The sequence below is a fragment of the Pseudoliparis swirei genome, chromosome 24 (genome assembly GCF_029220125.1).
Source record: "Pseudoliparis swirei isolate HS2019 ecotype Mariana Trench chromosome 24, NWPU_hadal_v1, whole genome shotgun sequence".
In the NCBI taxonomy this organism is placed as follows: Eukaryota; Metazoa; Chordata; class Actinopteri; order Perciformes; family Liparidae; genus Pseudoliparis; species Pseudoliparis swirei.
This window is the reverse complement of record NC_079411.1, coordinates 3433751-3454974: the sequence shown is the minus strand read 5'-3', so window position 1 is coordinate 3454974 and position 21224 is coordinate 3433751. Positions and strand designations below refer to the sequence as shown.

The window sequence follows — 21224 nt, the reverse complement described above, 5'->3', positions numbered from 1 at the left end:
AAAGACACATACCTACACACACACTCACACACACACACAGTGCTCTGTATTGAAGCGTCTCTTTTCTCCTGTGCAGTGTTGCCGGGTTCAGCGAGTACAGTTACCGTGTTTACCGTCATGACATCTACAACCACTTCCTCCACCCCTTCCTGCTGAGCCACAACTCATCCGGTAAGAACACTGATGAACAACAGCCATTAGAACGGTGCACAACAACAACAACGGAGATACAAATTAAATACTTATTAAGTAATACTACAGCGTTGAAATAAGTCAAAGTCCTGCATGGTACTGAAAGTATTGTAGCTAAATTTAAATTATAAAATGTAAAAGAATGCTGGAAAATATTTCCTTTGAGTCATATTGTATTATCAGTGATGTGTGAGAACTATTTTAATGTTTTAGCTGGTTAAAGGTGGATTAAACTGGAACTATTTCATGGTGTTTTTAGCAGTTTAATCTGTAACAATGCGTTGTGTTTGAAAAGCTAATCGTATGTATTTCATGTATTTACAAAGTAAGTAATAAATAAACCTAGTGCAGTAAAAGTAAAAAGAATAAATGTATGTAAAATCCCCTTGAATGTTGTACTTTAATTCCTAATCTAATGAATACACGTTTCTTGGGGGCGTTTCAGATCCTCAGTGCGTCTCCTCGGCCAATAACAGCACAGAGTGGCTGACGGACAACTTTGGTGATTTCGTAACGATCCCCTCCGTCACCGACTTCTACGACCTCAACCCCACCTTCTCTGGAGTGAGTCTGCAGGAAGTTCTCCTTCTCAAACTCACCTCCCTGAAGCCTTTGTTTATTTCGTATCGCGCTCTCTCTCGTGTCTCCCGTCCAGCTGGAGGTTCTCCACCTCTTGACTTCAAATCAGATATCGGAGATGCTGCTGTTGCCTCTTCCTACTCCACCCGAGAAAGACGTGGTTATCGACCAAGTATTTGACTTCTTATTGGAGTCCCCTGGATACGGGAAATTTAGAGACGTCCTGCGCACCCTGGGCTATCTCCCCTACGAGGTAACGTCTCTGTAACGGCACTTTACAGCTTCTCGACTATCAGTCCCGGGTGACTAATTGTAATATATATATATTTTTGTCAGATCAAACCATCGTGCGACGTCTTCAAAAAACTGTGAGTACTTTCGGATGATTTTATTTTTTGTGCTTGATTCTAGCCAAATTGTATTTTAAAATTTTCTTTAGATTTTCCTAAGTAAATTTAGTCAAGTTCTGTGATCGAGTACAAAGTCGAAATATTAAAAAGTCTATAAATTTGATACTTGCGAGTCTTTGTTCATTAAAAAAAATCATTCTTAACAATAGTTATTATTATAATTATATTATAATTATGTATTTATTTTTAATTATAATTATATTATGTATTTATTTTATTATTTTTGTATGAATTTATTTATAAGTATACTTATATTATATAATTATTTTGCATTTATAATTATTTTATATACATATATAATTAGTATAACTATTTATGTATTATTATATATATGTATATATAATATAATTAGTATAATAATCTTTTTTGTATAATTATAATTACATATATATTTAGTATAACTATTTTTTATATATAATTCGTATACTTATTTGTTATATATTTATGTATAATTATATTATATATTTAAGTATATGTATGAATATATATATATAATGAGTATAATTCTTTTTCCCAGGGTGTATGGAGGGGGGGGGATACAGATGTTGACATACTATAAAATGCACAATGTGCAAATGTTTGACTACAGAATGAAAACATGCAATAAAGTGAACAGTAAACATAAACATCTCATTCTAAATGATAAATAAATAGCATATGTTTTAAAAGGCGGAGGCAGAAGTAAACACGTAGACGGTCCCACCCACTTTCTGCACTGTAACTTAGAGAATTTAAATAATAAACTCATACAAATAGGTAATCATCTTGGCGTATGAAGCTAGTTGGTGGAAACCACCCTTTTCTAAATGCTTTCTTCTCCAATGTTTCATGTTTTTTTTCCTCCAATGTGTGTCAGCCTCGAGAGATTGTACGCAGAGGTCCCTCTCGTGCCTCGAGACGTCGAGCCAGACGTCTGGACCGCCATCGAAGAGTTGAGGAACGCGGCGCCCGCCGGTCAGTCTGCGTCTCACGCCCCCACGTAGAAAGACACGCACCATAAACAGAGGCACAATCTTTATTTTGCTCTTTTGAAGCGTCGTCGACAGCTGGTTGCATTTCATTCTGTGTTTTTATGTTCCGACAGATTGTTTGCCAGCCAACCTAACGGTGAGATTTCTTTAAATATTTCTAATTGTATCCATTTCTATCTGCGTTCTGTGGCTCGTATTCAGGTTGTTATGATGAATTGTTGTAATGTTTCCTTTAACGCTGTCGTTCACAGTGCCAAACGACGCCCGACAACAGTAAGAGCTCTTTGACGCGTCTCGTTTTATTGCTCATTACATAATTAATAGCTAAACATTATTGAACTTTTTTTTCTCCCTCTGCTGTTTGACAGAAACTAACTTCTGCAGTGGAGTTAACAGGTATCCCGTTTGTTATGAGGTCTATGCAAAATTACAAATAACGTTTCGTTAGTTTCTTGACTGATGGGTTTTTGACCTTTTTATTTTAATATGTTTCATGTATTCACAGCTCTGAGCTGCTCCATGTGAGCACATCTATGGAAGTCTCCTGCAGCTTTTCCTTGGAGACGTATGCATGTGCACAGGTGACTACGCTGTAAACAGCCACACATTTAAAATACTTTATTATCAACACAAGAGTTGTATATCCATAGAATACATAATAATATGAATATGTTGAAAATACACTGAATAAAGCATACCGCTACAACTAGAATACAATATAAACACTTAAGGATAAAATATCATATATATTAATAAAGCATGCACATTTCTATATGCACATAAGTACAATATGTGTGAGGTATAAAGTACATTATAATATAAGGTGAAATGTATTGATAACCTGTATGAAAGTGTGTATGTATTTATAAATATATATTTATACATATATTCATATATAGTTATAAAATATCTTATATATATATATATATATTTTAAATAAATGTATCTATAAATATATTAAAACTTTTTTTAAAATATGATATATATATATAAAGAATAATAAGATAAGATAAAATATATACTTTATTAATCCCCAAGGGGAAATTAGTTATTTGCATTTAACCCATCCTTAGTTATTAAGGAGCAGTATATATATATGACAGAATATAAAAGATCACTTGCTGTGTCCCACATACAGCTGGAGAACTTCACGGCCAATCAGCTGGTGTCTCTTCTGGAGTGTAATCTGCCTGGAAACAGCAGGAACTCCAAAGTGCTGTGGAAGTTGCTGCTGACGAAGCTGTCCTCCGTCTTGGACCCGGCTTTGGACCTTCTGGTTGACATGGTCGGTATATTTTCATTCCCACGTTCACAGTTACCAAAGATCAAACCAGTTGACAGTACCTCGCGGGAGGGAACGGTCACGGAAAATCAATGGATCTTCCCCTCCTGCAGCCCACGACCGCGGTGATTCCGTCGGCGTCCGTGGTTTTGGACGTGATCGGAGAGCTCAGGGTGTCGTTGCTGACCGACGAGCAGCTGATGGACAGCGCTGTCGTCGAGCTGTGGTTCTCCGGCCGCCTCGGCGCGTTCCTGACGGTTCCATCCGGGGGGTTCCTGCTGTGCCTGAGCGGAAGGAACCTCAGCTGTCAAACATACCAGCAGATGTAAGAGATTCCCCCACCGACCGACGAGCTGAACTTAAAGATCCATTTCATACCTAAGATGGCTTAAGATGTAAATGGCCAACATGCAGAGGGCACTCGCCTCTCGTCTGGTGTCTCTTTTCATTTTTTTGCCCAATTTGTTGATGAGGAGCAGAATTCTGACATTTTTTCTTTTCTTTTTTGTCTCCAATCACAACCTCATGATTTATGTGTTGTTTTTTATCACAAAATTAACATAAATATGTTTCCTTCTGTCGTTGATTTCATCGTCAGACTGCAGCAGTTCGTCGAGCGTTTTGATAACATGAACACAAACAATCAGTACGCGGTCGTCAAGAATTTCATCCTCCCCTTCCTGTCGCAGCCACACTCAGGTACAAGCGCCGCGATCTGATGAAACGAACTTTAAACAAATAAGTAAGTTGAACATTTTGTATACAGATATCTCTTTATTTTTATTTTTATCCTCACGGCTCGGTCCAGGCCCGGGCTGTGTGTCCGCCTCCAACGGCAGTGCGGAGTGGCTGACGAAGAACATGGGTCCGTTTTCACGTTTCATGCAAATCAGAGAGCTGCTGCAGCTCGAACCGGACTTCGCCCCGGTAAGAATCAACTCCCGCTGACACGTCGAGTGATTTAGATGATGACCTCATTATTTTTAAACAGAAGTTTTTTTAATTTTCTCTCCCTTCCACGCAGCTGGACGTCCTCCACCTCCTGAGTGTAGTGCAGCATGCAGAGCTGCTGGTGTTGATTCTTCCTGATACTCGGGAGAAAGACACCGTCATGAACGCCATCTTCGATATCCTGACTCCCAATGGCACTTTGGAATTACTGAATTACCTCTACATTTTCCAGAACGAGGTAAAGAGGCGATCTCTTTATGTTCATCATGTACACTCGATGCCTGTTGAAAGGTAATAACCGGTGTGTTCTGTATTTAAAGAGAAACCTCTCCTGTTCGGCTCAAAAAACCCTGTGAGTTCATTAATATTCTTTTTTCCCCCCTTCTTTTGTCTATCGATTATTCGTTAATAACTATTATGAATTCGCATGAAATGACGTGTGTCGTCATGGTGATCTAGGTTCACCAGACTGGAGTTGATGAAGTCTACGCTTCCTCTTCATCAAGCGTCGATGATCGTGTACTTTGAGACGGAGTTATCCAAGTTCATACCGCCGGGTGAGGAGCTCAGTCCGTACAATATTATTAACAATCTATAACAATATGATAAGAATACACAACTTTAATCTCGAGGAGAGAAAAAAACATCCGGAAATATATAAACCCAAGATTGATGCTTTTAAAAACATTGGAAATATGGCCATTGGTCACTATTAAGAGCATTGTTGTCTAAATCATCAAATAAATATGAACTTTATTGAAGCCATAATGCAAACTTATCATCTCAATTAGCATTTCAATGTCATTTCTGAACTATAACCATAAACTAATTTGCCTTCACACTTTGATCATAGGTTGCATCATAAACAGCAGAGAGGTAATTTACTCTTTCTTTTTTTTTTTTAAGTGATTTTGAGCTTCTTCATTTTTTTCCATAACTTTTGTTGATCTCATATTTGTTGTGTGATGAATGACTCATGAGCATCTTCATCCTTTTTTGTCCCCAAGTGCAACGTCATCATGGCAAACGGTACGTTGTCTCGCTGCCGGGACGTTTATCATATTCACTGTGTGAATGTTAACGATCAGCATCAATTAATTTATTGATTTATGTTCTTTTTATTGTGTTTTTTTTTTTACAGAAACAGACATTTGTGCTGGAGTAAACAGGTGAGGTTTTTAAACCTCTCTCTCTATATATATTTTACTTGAGCTTTTTAAACATGTGTTAATATATCACGATGTTATATTTTATGATTTAAATCTGCAGTGCGATGCTGCAGCTGCAGCTCGACAGCGGAGAGATGAGCGGAGGTTTCTGTGACTTTGCCATAGAGGAATTTGCGTGTGCCTCGGTAAGTACCTTTAGTCAAGTACTTCACCCTAGTACAGTTAGGACACAGGTGTCAAACACAAGGCCCGCGGGCCAAAAACGGCCCACCACTTCATTTTATTTGGCCCCTGACAGCTTGAAAGACATATGATCACCTTTATATCCTGTGTTTTTATCTTGAAGGTTTCAAATGAAATGGATTTGTGTTCTAATATTAGAGAAATGTTTTTGTGTACAATATTTCTACTCACAAATAAACAATAATCAAAGGCAAAGAAAGGTTATTTAAAAATATGTTCGGGAGTAGTTTATACAAATGGTCTCCAAGGGGACAAAGTACAAGGAACATGTGGTATTTCCTTTAGTACAAGTAGAAATACCACGGGTGTAGAAGTCTTTTAATTACTTTAAATAAAAGTACTCATTGTGCAGAATGCAGTATTTCACAATCATATATATTATATTATGAAACTGTAATTATTGAGGCATTAATACGTGAGCATCGCTGTTGTTCCAGCTTAATCTATAATAGTACTTCATATTCATCATCATCATCATCATCATCATTTATTAGCTATAAAGTATCTAGTACCTCCGGCTGAAAAAGAATGTACTGAGTATAAAGTAGCATTCAATATAAATACTCAAACTACCTCAAAATTCTCCGTATGTACGTATACAGAAGTATACTTAGAGTATTTAGTATTTAATCAACTGCAAAACTTCAACATCAAAATGCAACGTGTTTTTGTTAGTAATTAACAAAGGAATAATATTCTATAATAATATACAACTTTTAAAGGAGCTGTTTTACATCATGAGTACTTTAACGTTTAATACTTTAGTAGTTGACACCTAAATGTCAAAAACTTTTACTTTCCATAAAGTATTTGAGTACTTCACCTCCGAACATTAATAATCTCCATATTACGTGATATAGTTTGGTTCCTCCTCTGACTTTTCTTCGTCATTCGCCACCAGCTGGCCACGTTGACAGAGGAAAATCTGGCGGCGCTGCTGGTGTGTGAGCCGACCTCCTCCTCCAACTCCTCCGGCTCCCGACCCGTCTGGAAGCTCCTCCTCTCCAAAGCCTCACCTGTGCTGGACGGAGCTCTGGACCTTCTAACCAACGCGGTACGGACCAGCACTTCTCCTCAAGTCGCCCCTCTTTCTCCTGATCAGGATTATATATGCTTCACGGTTGTTGTTGTTGTTGTTTGTTTTCTTTCTTGTAGACTCTGGACCCCACAAACCCTTCAGTGCCAATAATTTTGGAAGCCGTGCAGCAAATCCGATTGGACGGCCTCGACCCGGCCGCCCTCAACGACCTCGCTTTCATCCAGCTGTGGTTCCGAGAACGCCTCCGACCCTTCCTGCCCGCCGTCACGCCGGACTTCCTGTCGTGTCTCGCCGCTCAGGGGTTGAGCTGCACCACCTACCAGGACATGTGAGCGCCACCTTCCACGAACCAGATCTCAATCTCTCTCTCTCTGTCAGTCTGCCTTTGACCTCGCTACCCCTCGTTTTCTCTTTCCAGGGTGCAGATCCTGAGCGACCTCCAGCCCGACATGACGCTCATCAGGCAGATCTCCGTGTACACACACTTCATCAAGGCCTTCCTGACCAGGGCTAACGCCACAGGTGTGTTCTCACCTTCTCATAAAGCGTGCTCGCATAAGTATAAAAGTAACAGGACAAAATGGCCGATTGTGCATCTGAAATTAATATGGATCTCATAAAGGGAGTTTAATTATCCTCACAACGTGTACAGGATGTACAGAGATACTTAATTAAAGCGTAATGCCGTGACACTGAATCCAAACCATGTAGACAACATTAAAAAGAGTCTTTTCATATACCGAAGGTTCATAGTAAGGTTGCTAATCTTCTTATTTATTATCTTTATGTAAAAGGGACCATGCATACAGTTAAAACATACATTTGATGCACTGTGCTCTACAGCGAATGTGCATCTGTAGTCCCTTGACAGACCATAATAAACATGAAACAATAAATAACATGAAACAATAACAAACATGAAACAATAATAAACATGAAACAATAAATAACATGAAACAATTACAAACATAAAACAAAAATAAACATGAAACAACCATAAAACAATAACAAACATGAAACAATAACAATATTAAAACAATAACAAACATAAAACAATAATAAACATGAAATGATAACAAACATGAAACTATAATAATAATAAAACAATAACAATAATAAACAATAATAAAACAATAACAAACATGAAACGATAACAATATTAAAACAATAACAGTAAAACAATAACAAACATGAAACTATAATAATAATAAAACAATAACAATATTAAAACCATAACAAATACAAAACAATAACAAACATGAAACAATAACAAAATGAAGGGACTTTCGGTTATATTTCAACAGCAATCAATGAATCGAATGAAATTGGGCGGGTTATTTAATGACGTCATCTTCGTGAGCATCATAAACACACTCGAGTTCTCAGGGTTTCTTGAACATTCATCTCTGGTTCTGTTTCCTCTCTGCGCTCCAGACTCCGGCTGCAGCTCAGGCGTCACCAGCAGCGGCGAATGGCTGCAGAAGAACCTCGGAGGGTTCTCCGCCCTCGCGTCGTTCCGCGACCTGCAGACGCTCTATTCCAACTTTTCCGCGGTACTTGACACTCGTTTGGTTTCTCTCTCGTTTTGTTTGTTTTTTTCCTCCCCTTCTGCGTTTTTGAACCCTGTGTTTGTCCGTGCAGACGTCGGCCTTACCGCAGCTGACCGTCAGACAGCTGGCGGATGTGTCCACCACGCCCGGCCAGCTCGCCTCCCCCGCCCACGTGACGGCGGTGATGAGACACGTGCCCGACCAATCGCTGCCCGCCTTCTTCGATGATTTCTCTCCTACTATCGAGGTGAGCGTGCAAAATATATAAATATATATATAAATATATTATAGTTCATATCTAGTTATCTAAGGTTGTCTTCGGGGGTTTTAAGGATTGGAATTTTAAAAACTTAAAAGTAATTAGTATCCCGCCTTCCCTCTCCCGCCTTTCATCTTCCTCCGTCCCTCTCACTCCTTCCCTTGTTCCATCTCCCTCGTTCCCTCTACCTCGTTCTTTCTCTTTCGTTCCCTCTCCCTACTTCCCTCGTTCCCTCTACCCTAATTCCCTCCTTCCCTCTCTCTCATTCCCTCGTTCCCTCATACATTTCCTATGAATGTTTGAACATGAATGAAAAAGTCTTCAGCAAAAATAGGGTTCAAAACTTCCTGATTCCAGAATTAAAAACCCTGTTTCTAAAAGCCGCTCTTTATCGTCTCTTTACTGATTATTAAAATTACTTTGAACTCTTATTTCTTGGTTCCAGATTAACGGCAACCGGCTCCCCTCGGCGGTGAGGTCGGCCATGTTGCAGGTCGTGTTTGACCGAGCCAACCTCTCCGACCGCTCGGTGGGCGACTCGGCGGTTTCGCTGTGGCTCCGCGGCCGACTCCGCCCCCTGCTGGTCGACCTGTCGCCGGCGCACGTAGCGCCGTTCTTCGGAATCCTGGCGGGAAGAAACTGCAGCATCGAGCAGCTGGGGTGAGTCGGCACGGAGCGAGTTCACCGGGAGGACCGGAGTGTTGAAAACAGATCTTAAGTTAAAAACAAACATATTATTGTGTATATATTTTTATTGTATTACATGTATTTCATTTCAGAGTCGAGGGCCTGAATTCTGCAATCTCGTCTCTCAACGAGGATACGAAGAAAGAGATCTACGACCACATCGTCCAGATGCTCCGAGGTAAGAGGAAGCAGCGGACAGGAAGCTGGAACGGGAAGGTGGTAACGTGTGACACAAGGATGCTTCACGGTCATCGCTTCACTTCTCCTTGTTCAGAAAAAGACTTCAAAGGGCAGATTTAACGATTACACCAGCACATTCTCAAGGGTTTGGAAAATGACTCATGGAAGTCGTCTAAAATGATCAAATACACATTAATATATTCCCTTGTTCCCTCACTCCCTCTTCCTCATTCCCTCGTTTACTCTACCTCCTTCAATCTTTCCCTCCTTTCCTCCTCCCCTCTCCCTTGTTCCTTCTCCCTCGTTCCCTCTCCCTTCTTCCCTCGTTCCCTCGCTCCCTCGTTCAGGGCCGATACCGCTCTCCTGCTACCGGAACACCAACCAGAGTTTCTTCGGCTTCCTGCGGCGTTCCTTCCTCGGCTTCCAGTTCCCCAACTTGACGACCTTCCTGTCCCTGATGCCCGGCGACAGGAAGCTGCAGGTGGGTGGGCCCAAATTAACGCTGCGATGTGATTGGTCGGCGTGTTTGGACCTGACGGATGAGAGGATGACTCTCGTCCTCTCTGCTCCTCCAGCTGGTGAACTCCGTGCCTCCGTCAGATCTCGGAGATTTCCTCCGTCTTCCCGACGTCGTCGACAACGACGCGGAGCTGTGTGACCTCTACGACCTCTACGAGCAGACGCCGGCCTTCCTGCAGACCGTGTGTACCACACACACACACCCTGATTCCCTCTCCCTCCTTCCCTCACCCTCATTCTCTCCCCCTCCTTCCCTCGCTCCCTCTCCCCTCACCCTCCTTCCTGTTCCCTCCTTCCCTCTACCCTCGTTCCCTCTCCCTCGTTCCCTCTCCCTCGTTTCCTCTCCCTTGTTCCCTTTCCCTCGATCCCTCTCCCTCGTTTCTTCTCCCTCATTCCCTTTCCCTCGATCCCTCTCCCTCGTTTCTTCTCCCTCATTCCCTTTCCCTCGTTCCCTCACCCTCATTCCTTCTCCCTCCTTTCCTCTACCCTCGTTCCCTCCTTCCCTCTACCCTTGTTCCCTCCTTCCCTCCTTCCCTCTACCCTCGTTCCCTTTCCCTCCTCCCCTCGCTCCCTCTTCCCACTACAATCAAACGCCGGTATTCCTGCAGACCATGTGTACCACACACACACACACACACACACACACACACACACACACACATTCATGCTCATGATGTTGTGACGTCCCTCCAGGAGTCCCTCCCGGAGGCGGTGCGGCGGCCCACGCTGCCTTGCGTCTGGCCCGCGGCGCTCGCCAGCTCCGAGAGGTCGGAGGTCAACGCCTGGTTCGACCGGCGCCTCGGAGACTCCCTGGTGTTCCTCACAAAGAGTCTGATCGGCCCCGACAGCACACACAACGCCTCCTGCCTGGCCTTCCAAAAACTGTACATGTGGCTTTAGACTCAGTTTAAAATATATATATATAAATATTTTGGGATGTTTTTGAAATCACCTGTTTTTGTATTTCAGAGTTTCCGTTCTGGGTGAATACAACTACACGGCGGCGGACTTCAAGAGGAGCGATGTGTTCGACACCATCAGGAGCTACCTCGCCTCAGGTCGGCTCTCACACACACAGCGAGGCCGACTCAGCAACTTTCTCGCTTGATTCGGCAACTTTTTAAATCTCTTTTTTTTCTTTTTTTTTATCTCGAGAGCTGCTAATATTATTGTAAACATTGTTTCGGTACCATCTTCAATCACTGCATGTCTAAAATGCATTATAAAATAGCTTGTCATGCATTACAATCCGCTTACAGCACAGTGTAATTATATATTATACATTATTAACGCTTTCAAACAGTAATCATAACACATTATAAAACATTTTGTATGTGTTATGAGGTCAAGAATCAGAATACTTCATAATTGCTGGTCTCATTATAATCACTTTTAAAATGCATTACAAGAACATCTTTTTCTTGCATAGATTTAATAATATGTTAAATTATATTCTTAACTTTACTTTAAGCAAACAAAGAGCACTTATAATCACATTATAATGCATTAAACCGGTGATTATAATGCACTTTAATGTATTACAACTACGGGAATAATAATAATATAATAATACTTGCATGTGAGTGAGTATTAGGACACTTGAGCTTATGACGCACTATTAAATGCTTTATAATGTGTTATGATTATTGTTAATATAATTATATTTACACAGATTATAACGCATTACATGTACGTTTATAATGTGTTATGATTATTGTTAATATAATTATATTTACACAGATTATAACGCATTACATGTACGTTTATAATGTGTTATGATTATTGTTATAATTGTGGCTATTTATACATTTAATATAATTATATTGACACAGTGCTTTAAGCAGATTATAACGCATTACATGTACGTTTATAATGCATACGGCCCCATTGTTGTTATTTATTCTTTCTGTGCTTGTTGTCGTAGCGACGGTCCCGAGATGCTACAACGACAGCGACCCAGAACTCAACTCCACAGCCTGGTTTGCCGAGTACGTCGGCCCCTTCATGTCCTTCCTCACTCTGGAGGATCTGCAGGCGTTCGGATCGGCACAGGTACTGACCCGGAACGGGAACTCTTAAACCGCAGCGGGATCATGATGTTGACGAAGCCTCTCGGCGCTCTGCAGGTTCTCCAGGTGTTCTCAGTGAACCCGCTGAACATCGCCGCCCTCGACCACGCCGCTCTACCCGCCAACCTCACCGACTACTACACGGGGCTCGTTTACCAACAGGACGCCAACTTCAACCCCTTACTGTGAGCGTGCACACGCACAAACCCTCACTCGTCATCATACATGCATGAACGGCATCGGTGGATTGCTGAACGGGCATAGGCCCTGGAAATAGAAACAAAATAACCAAAAGACTGATATTACAATTACCCAAATTCACTATATAAACAAAACACGACCCAAAAAATGGATATAAAAATGACCAAAACACACTAAAAGACAAAATACCACAAATCTGATTTAAAAATGACCCAAACTCACTAAATAGCCACAAAATGACAAAAAAAGAGATACATAAATAATCCAAACTCACTAAATAGATTAAAAAATGACAAAGATGCATAAATGACCCAGACTCATTAAATTGACATAAAATGACGAAAAACACGATATAGAAATAACCCAAACTCAGTCGAAAGACACAAAATGACCAAACAACTGATATACAAATGACCCGAACTCACTGAAGACACAAAATGAGCAAAAAACAGATGCATAAATAACCCAAACTCACCAAATAGATAAAACATTACCAAAAAACTGATATAGAAATGCCCCAAACTCACTAAAAAGACACAAAATTAGCAAAAATCTGATCTAAAAATGACCCAGACTCAACAAATAGAAATTAAACGACCACAAAAATGACCAAAGCTCACTAAAAAGACATGTAACAGACAAAATAGATGCAAACATGTCTAAAGAGGGATGCACAATGCTCTGAGGTGTCTGCCCCCTTGTCTCATAAGCCGGTCCCGTAAACCGATTCTCCTCTGCAGACTCCCTCTGGCGTGCCGGTGCGTCGCTCCGGGGCCGGCGTTCAGCCAGCTGACGCCGGAGGAAAGCGTGGTCATTCTTTACAACCTGACCACGATATGCTCGTCCCTGGACTCGCAGGTGAGGAACACACACACACACACACACACACACATCCTGGTTAGTTCGGGGGGGGAAGCTCCTCATTGCTAAAAAATATCATGTGTCTAAAACATTCAACGTTGACATGTTTTTCGCCCTAGGTCTCTGCAGCGTTGGCCGGTAACCTCGGCAACAGCATCAACGCCGCGGCGCTCTCCGCCCTGGGCAACGAGAGCACCGGCATGTCCACCGGGCAGATCAAGAGCATCGACCCTCAGCAGATGTTGGACTCGCTCGGCACGCTGAGCAGCGTCACCGGCTGGAACCAAGGTCAGGCCAAGGCCATCGTCCAGGCGCTGACGTCCTCGGCGGCCTTCGAGGTACGGACGCCCAAAGAAAGGGTTCTCAAAAGGTTCTTTAAAATAACCGACTGAAGAACCATTTTTGTTTTCGTTTGAGGCACCTTTAAAGGTTCTTTGAAGAACCCTGGTTTGAAAGGTTCTTTGTGGAACCAGAAATGGTGCCTTAAAGAACCATTTTTAAAGGTTCTTAGACCCCTTTATAGGTTCTTTAACAAACTACTTAAGGAAATGGTTCTTTAAAGAACCCTGGTTTGAAAGGTTCTATGTGAAACCAGAAATGGTGCCTTAAAGAACAATTTTTTAAGGTTATTTGAGACACCTTTATAGGTTCTTTAAAGAACTACTTCAGGATATGGTTCTTTAAAGAACCCTGGTTTGAAAGGTTCTTTGTGGAACCAAAAATGGTGCCTTAAAGAACCGTTTTTAAGGTTCTTTAAGACACCTTTATAGGTTCTTTGAAGAACTTTTTAAAGAAATGGTTCTTTAAAGAACCCTGGTTTGAAAGGTTCTTTGTGGAACCAGAAATTGTGCCTTAAAGAACTGTTTTTAAAGGTTCTTTGAGACACCTCTATATGTTCTTTGAAGAACTCTTTAAAGAAATTGTTCTTTAAAGAACCCTGGTTTGAAAAGTTCTTTGTGGAACCACAAATGGTTCCTCTATGGCACCACTCTGAAGAACCATTTTCGGTTCCAGATGGCACCTTAACTTTTCTGTGTGGTATTTAAAGACGTTCTCATCAGCCGGGTTCTCCGTCCCGACAGATCAACGGCACGTCGTTGTTGATGCTCGGTTCTCTCGTCGCCGGCGTTCCCTCCGAAGCGATGGCCAACATCAGCGGCGCCCAGCTGCTCGCCGCCTCCAAGGACCCGGCGTTCCTGGCGCACATCCTGTCCGCCCCGCTCATCGTCCAGCAGACCTTTGTTTCTCAGGTACGGAGGCAGGCGCTTCCTTTTTACACATATTTAACTTGTTTTTAATAGATTTATACTTTATTTCCACCCAGAAGACATGCGACCTCCTCTGTCCTGAGAGCCTTCATTCAGAAGAAATAGAGACATCCAGGAGATGTTTCATATACAGAGAGAAGACGTTACATTAATTATGGATTAGAGACTCATGAACTGTGATTTACCCCCAAAACATGTTTTTTAAGCTCTCCAAAACCAACTATTTATGAGCCATCAGCTTGACAATAGCATATACAAACTAAAAATGAGCATACTTAAACAAAAAAAGGGCTATTTGAATAATGTTGGTGGAATAATAACAGAAATAATTGTGAGTTTTTGTTCAGATATGTAAAGATCAGTTTATATGTTGCTGGTTATTATTAAAGGAAAGTCGGCACACGCAAAAACAAAATCACTTTTGATGAAAGAAGATATTTTGGAATGAGTTTTAAATCTCGTATCTGTCTTTATCTGTCTGGCCTCGCTCGAACACTCACTGACGCTCCACTTTTAGAGCGCGTTCAGTTTATTTCATAAAGCCCAAAATCACAAATTCCAGATCATCGCGGAGGACGGCGACGTGGAGGCGATCATCCGGAACGTTCCGGATGGGATGGCCACTCGGATCCCTCGCGCTCTGCTGCTGGGCTTCCCCAACAACCGCAGCGTCATCAAGAGACTCAACCGGCACACGTGGAAACGGCAGCAGGTAGAGGGCGATGCCACACACACACACACACACACACACACACACACACAATGAACACACCCTCTGTGCATTTCAGAGAAGCCCCCAGCTTCGAAAATACAGGAGGGCAAAGGGCAAAACTGACCCTAAGAAATATAATGTTGCCTTTGATGTCACTAGGAGAGGCAACATATGACCCCATTACTTCCTCTAATAATTATGATAATTTAATAGCGTTTTGTTTTTGTTCTTTGTTGTGTCATATCTGTTTTGCCTCTACTATACACAAAGAAATCAATAAATATAATTTTGAATTATAAAAAAACAAAAAAAAGTTAGAATTGGTAAACTAAATGTAATAACAATAAATAAACACAAAGAAATAAGAATAACATGTTGTATGATTTATGTTTTTTTTATGTTATGTTTTTTTGTTGTTAAAAAATGAAAAATAAAACACTTTGAATCTGTAGACTATACTGCCCTAATAGTCGTATTATTCCCGTTTTTATGACAATTGCTCATATTCTGTAAGCCTTAATAAGTATATTTATTATTTTTGAAGGTTAAATGTTATTTCCCAAGTTTCAAAAAGTGCCCCCAATTTATTTTTAAATGCCCCTGGATTTCAGTCAGCGGGGGCAAAAAACTGCCCCCTAAAAATCATGTAAATGTCCCGTGTGTGTGTGTTAATTGTTTTAGGCCAAGTTGTTCTTTGACGTGATGGCCGTGGAGTCTGCGACCGACGCGCTGGGAGGTCCAAACAAGTGAGTCCTGGAGCACGAAATACGAAGAGAGAAAATGTCTCTGAACATGTATGTAACATACAATGTGTGTGTGTGTGTGTAGTTTGTCGTCCTCTGTGCTGCAAGGGTTCACGTGCACCGGGGTGAGGGCCGTGAAGTCGGAGCAGATCAAGAAGCTCATCAAAGCCTGTCGGAGGACGGGCGACGACAAGGTCCACCTGGAGGAGACTCAGGTGAGAGGAGGGTGTGCCCAGATGTTCAAAATGAAACCAAATGGCCGCCGGGTGCAGGATTCACAACGAGCAACTGCTGGTGTCACCTCCAGTTGACCTGCATGTACAACCACATCAAAGCAGACGCGAACGCCACCGCCTTCGACGTCTACCCCCCCGACGTGATGCTGTACTACGAGTGAGTTCGCTAAATCAAAACGAGGTGTTTTCTTAAATGTTATTGTTTTCCCAGTTTTTGGTGAGCGTCCCGTCTCCCCGTGTGACTCCTCAGCTACTCCCTGGTGCCGCAGGCCGGCTGCAGGTCCTACTTCCAACAGCTGGCGGACGCCGACTTCTCCGTCTTCTCCCCCACCCTCAGCTACAAGAGGAGCGAGCTGTTCGCTAACGCGGGGAGCTGCCTGGTGAGAACCGCGTGTGCGTCCCACTGTAAAGTACATTTAAACCAATCAAATGGAGACAAATGAAGGTTTAAAACCAAACTCTTGATTCATGTTAATCTCTCAGTTGGATTAATTTAATAAAGACCAAAGCTTTCCACAGAAAATTAGATTATCCCACTGACTCATATGGACGTTTTTAGCATTATTGTTCGCATTTCCTTGTGGTGCTTTTTACCTTCGCATTGAAAATGCGGAAGGTTATGTTTTGATGGCCATTTATTTATTTATTTGTATACGTGTTACTCGCATAACTCAAAAAGTATTAAACCGAATCGCATGGAATTTGGTGGGATGATTGGTTATTATCCGGGGAACATTTGATTAGATTTTGGGATCGATCAGGTCAAAGGTCAAGGTCAAGGTCATGAAAAGGTCACTCTTTTTTTTTTACCATAGCACGGTCAATTTGTATCCAATTGGCATGCAACGAATGCCAAAATGTTCATAATTCAATGCCCAATCTTGTGATATGCGAAGGTATGCGCTCTACTGAGTGCCCATTATAGTTCATATATGCTTTAAGATTCAACCTCATTGAATGAGCATTTTCCAGTATGTATGTAAGTCATATTCATACATCACATGCCCTAAAAGAAATACTCCGGTCCAATTACTGCGTTGGGGCTTTCCACATTGTTAGCATTAAGCTAACGCTAAACAGGAAATACCAGAAGGGATTATAATATTTATGTTTTAACATTCCAAATCTGCCCATTTATATTTCCCTTCCTGACCCCTATATTCTATATTCTATTTTCTTTTTCCTCAGGGCATAACGGGCGGCAGTTTGACCAAGGACGACGTGTCGGTGTTGGGGAACATGTGCTGCTCCCTGAACGCGTCCTACATCCAGAACTCCGACCCGTCCATCTTGGAACAAATGGAGGGCTGCCCCGACCTCAGCGGCGCTCAGGCGGCCGCCGTCGAGGCTCTGCTGAGCGGCGGGAAGACGCAGTACGGGTACGTCCACATGCAGAAGCAATGCAGCTATTAGTTAAAAAATTGTATTATCATAAACGCTTTTTTCCCTGTATGTCCTGGCATTAGCAGATGTTTGTATTACCAGTAACCGTAAAGGTTCTGGGGATAAAAAAACCCACTAAATTATGATTTTAAGTGACCATTTGTCTTGTTTTTACACTCTGAATAAAAAACCTCACTAAATTATGATTTTAAGTGACCATTTATATTGTTTTTTCACTGAATTAAAAAAAAACACTAAATTATGATTTTAAGTGACCATTTGTCTTGTTTTTACACTATTTACTTCCCTTTTTTTTATAACCAGGGCTCCATCAATGTGGAACGAATCGACTCTCAAGGCCCTGGGGATGTTACCGCTGTACATGACTTCAACCTTCTACGACAACTTTGACAAAGTGAGTGGAGCGAACGCGTGAAAAGATAAGAGGATAATTAATTATTAAGTCCATTTTAAGGTTTGTGACGTTTTTTTGTTTTGTTTTTTTAATTCAGAAAACAAAGCGGAATTTCTTGAGGTACTTCCTGAAAGTTCTTCGCAGCAACGGGGTGGACAGACAGAGGAAGAGGACGCTGAAGACAGAATTAAGGAACTCTATTAAAAAGAGGTCCAAGCGCTCGGACGGTGAGTCTCCCTCCGTTCTTCTGCTCCTCTCTCGTCTCGAAGCCCCCGTTTAACTATTGTATGTGTCTGTTAGTCAACGGGTGCACCGAGGGGACGATCACCCAGGTGACCATCAGCGACGAGACCTTCCCCTTCGACTACGACGACGTGAACCAGTTCACCTCCTGCCTCAGCGCGGCGGTCGTCAAAGACAACCTGGAGTCCATCACGGAGAAGGTGGACCAGGAGGATTACCTCCGGGTGGTCCTCAGCAAGCTGAGAGAGGTAGGTGACGGGACGACGCCATCGGTTTGTTCATCAGGTTCTTTTTTTGAGTTTTTTTTGTTCAGGCTTGTCTGTCAATTTTATCGAAAAGGAACAGTTCACACAAAAAACTGTATTAATTGGGTACAGTACTCATTACTTCTATGTTTTTTTAAACTTTATTTCGTTCTACGCTCCGTAATGCCATTTGATCAAATTTTTGTTGTTGTAATTCTCTCTCTCTATATATATATATATATATAATTATTTATAACAATTTCAAATACAAATGTTAAAGTTGAACCTTAACATAACATTTAATTATAAATTTAAATGTATAATTATATATATATTCAAATGTAAATTTAAAATGGTTTTATTTACACGTTTTTTTATTTCATATTTCTTTTACATTTTAAATTGTTTATTTGTATTCTTTTTTAATTATCACATTTTTAGTTTTATATATATAGATATAATTATTAATAAAATGTTAAAATTAAATTTTTATATTTTTTATGTAATTTTAAAATTTAAATTACATTTCTTTTTATTTACACTTTTTTATTTCAGATTTTCTTTACAGTTTTTAATTATTTAAAATTATTATTTTTAAACATTGAATAGATCAATGTAAATAAATCTATCTAAATAACATGTTAACACCAATAAACAAAAATCCTGGTGAAAAGCAGTTGAAGAAAAGCAGTTCATTTTTAACTCGGTGTTTTCTCTTCACTTCCTTCGTCTTCTTCCTTTAAAACTCAAACACAAAAGATTCAAATGACCCGACTCTGCTCCTCAGCTGGGACAGAAGCGCTCACCGCCTCCTCCTCTTGTAGGTTTACTCCACCGTCCCAGAAGACCAGGTCCAGAGCCTCGGCCCGACGTCCCGCGTGGCGACCGCGGCCGACATCGACGCGTGGGCCGTCACTCAGATCGACACGCTGGCCTCTCTGATGGACCCGGCCAACGGGCCGTGGGACCCGAGCCTGGTGAGCGACACCGGGGGGGACGAAGAGATGAACCGCTCCGGGTCCTCGTGTGATGATGAACGGATTAACGGATGTTGTCTTGTTGTCGGTCCAGGCGAAGGCCGTCGTCTCCAGGTACCTGAGCCACGCTGGGAACCAGCTGGGCGGCGATGAGCTGAACTCCGTGGGAGGAGCCAACCTGTGCGCCCTGGACGCCAACGTCCTGAGGAACATCTCCCAACAGAGCATCAGGTGAGAAGTCAGAACCAGAACCAGGACTTCTGAGACCGAGCCGTGTTCCTTGTTGCGAGGAGCGGAGTTTAATCAGGGTCCGTACGGGCATGGAAAACCTGGGAAAAGTCCTGAAATAAAAAAATTGTTATTTCCAGGCCTGGAAAAGTTGTAAAAAAAATGTTTAATCCCAAAAGTCTTGGAAATATGTTATATTCATATGTTAATTTACACGTTATATATACTGTATGCATTGGAATTCTCATTGTTAGTTTAAATATGACATTTTCTCACTTTTTCATGTCCACACCCGAGATTTCAAAAAACTTTTGGCAATGAAAATTTGGTTTAAAGTCTTTTAAAGCCTGTTTAATGTCATGTATCCCTTTTAAAAGTTAGTTTAATTGTGAGATCGTGTTATATTTGCACTTTACTGCCTTATCTAAGTTCTAGTATCTTTAGGAGTGCATCAGAATGGAGAAAATCCAGCGATGGTTGATTTTTTTGTAGACGCAGAGACCGAGAACTATCCAAAGAACTCATATTTTAACTTAATTTAAGGCGATATTCAAGGTATTTTATTGCCACATGCACAGTGAACAGACATCTAACGTCCTCCTTCCACAAGAACTTAACCTTAAGGTGCAAATTAAAATAAAAAATAATACATATACAATAGAAATATTACACAAAATATATATAAAATAAGGCACAGAAATGTGAGCACAGTATTGCGCAATCAGTTCTACAGTGAGTGCTGAAGTGCATCGCTGGGAGGGATTTATTCAAGTTTAGACTTGAACCCAAACAAATGTAAAAAATCTTTTGAGTCCGTGTCTGTTGTCATATATTGTTAAATTCCTTCGCGGTATCCTGGCGTGACCTCTGACCCTGTTTCTGGCCTCCCGCAGAGACGCCGGCGCCCTGACGGTGAAGAGCTGCGCCGCGCAGAAGAAGAAGGAGCTGTTCGCCATCGCCGAGCGAGCGTTCGCCTCAAACACTCGCTCAACGGTCACCGCTTCGTCCTACAGGCTGACGCAACCTTACCTCGGTACGCTAACACACACACACACACACACACACGGTCGCACACACACACACACACACACACACACTCTGATGGTGTCTTTACTTCCCCTGTAGGAGGAGCAACTTCAGAATACGTCAAAAGTTTGGCAGCATCCGACATCAACATGGACCTGGACACCTTCACCAGCCTGGAGGAGAGCCTCGTGCTGGTGAGTGTGTGCGTGTGTGTGTGGGGGGGGGCATGTGTGTGTGCGTTTGTAGGTCTGTGTGTGTAGGTGTGTGCCTGTCTATGTGGGGAGGGGGGCGGGGGGTAGGGGTGTGTGTGTGTGTGTCTGTCTGTGTGGGTGAGTGTGTGTGTGTGTTTGTGTGTGTGTGTTTGTGTGTCTGTCTGTGGGTGAGTGTGTGTGTGTGTGTGTCTGTGTGTGAGGGGGTGTTTGTGTGTTTAGGTGTGTGTCTGTGTGTGGGGGGAGTGTGTTTGTGTGTTTAGGTGTGTGTCTGTCTGTGTGGGTGAGCGTGTGTGTGTGGGGGAATGTGTGTGTGTTTGTGTGTCTGTGTGTGGGGAGGAGTGTGTGTGTGTGTGTGTCTGTGTGTGAGGGGGAGT

General features: G+C 41.8%; 1 protein-coding gene across 1 annotated transcript in view; it reads left to right on the top strand.

The window, feature by feature from the left end:
- The window catches only part of LOC130190595 (uncharacterized), a 33891-nt gene that overhangs the window by 10987 nt on the left and 1680 nt on the right, over nt 1–21224 (top strand). Inside the window, exons 15-63 of the mRNA XM_056410095.1 lie at nt 77–171; nt 638–756; nt 848–1024; nt 1108–1139; nt 2038–2135; nt 2266–2288; nt 2404–2425; nt 2521–2548; nt 2658–2733; nt 3291–3437; nt 3548–3759; nt 4033–4133; nt 4243–4361; nt 4459–4623; nt 4706–4737; nt 4845–4942; nt 5239–5261; nt 5393–5414; nt 5527–5554; nt 5655–5739; nt 6699–6851; nt 6953–7164; nt 7255–7358; nt 8271–8389; nt 8478–8633; nt 9091–9305; nt 9425–9510; nt 9860–9993; nt 10088–10213; nt 10725–10915; nt 11001–11089; nt 11956–12083; nt 12158–12285; nt 13042–13159; nt 13282–13500; nt 14245–14412; nt 14993–15142; nt 15824–15888; nt 15971–16100; nt 16193–16278; nt 16372–16501; nt 17310–17500; nt 17829–17919; nt 18017–18146; nt 18220–18410; nt 19232–19384; nt 19479–19615; nt 20506–20645; nt 20738–20832. Of these exons, the coding sequence (XP_056266070.1) occupies nt 77–171; nt 638–756; nt 848–1024; nt 1108–1139; nt 2038–2135; nt 2266–2288; nt 2404–2425; nt 2521–2548; nt 2658–2733; nt 3291–3437; nt 3548–3759; nt 4033–4133; nt 4243–4361; nt 4459–4623; nt 4706–4737; nt 4845–4942; nt 5239–5261; nt 5393–5414; nt 5527–5554; nt 5655–5739; nt 6699–6851; nt 6953–7164; nt 7255–7358; nt 8271–8389; nt 8478–8633; nt 9091–9305; nt 9425–9510; nt 9860–9993; nt 10088–10213; nt 10725–10915; nt 11001–11089; nt 11956–12083; nt 12158–12285; nt 13042–13159; nt 13282–13500; nt 14245–14412; nt 14993–15142; nt 15824–15888; nt 15971–16100; nt 16193–16278; nt 16372–16501; nt 17310–17500; nt 17829–17919; nt 18017–18146; nt 18220–18410; nt 19232–19384; nt 19479–19615; nt 20506–20645; nt 20738–20832 (5737 nt within the window). The remainder of the gene's footprint in view (nt 1–76; nt 172–637; nt 757–847; nt 1025–1107; nt 1140–2037; nt 2136–2265; nt 2289–2403; nt 2426–2520; nt 2549–2657; nt 2734–3290; nt 3438–3547; nt 3760–4032; nt 4134–4242; nt 4362–4458; nt 4624–4705; nt 4738–4844; nt 4943–5238; nt 5262–5392; nt 5415–5526; nt 5555–5654; nt 5740–6698; nt 6852–6952; nt 7165–7254; nt 7359–8270; nt 8390–8477; nt 8634–9090; nt 9306–9424; nt 9511–9859; nt 9994–10087; nt 10214–10724; nt 10916–11000; nt 11090–11955; nt 12084–12157; nt 12286–13041; nt 13160–13281; nt 13501–14244; nt 14413–14992; nt 15143–15823; nt 15889–15970; nt 16101–16192; nt 16279–16371; nt 16502–17309; nt 17501–17828; nt 17920–18016; nt 18147–18219; nt 18411–19231; nt 19385–19478; nt 19616–20505; nt 20646–20737; nt 20833–21224) is intronic.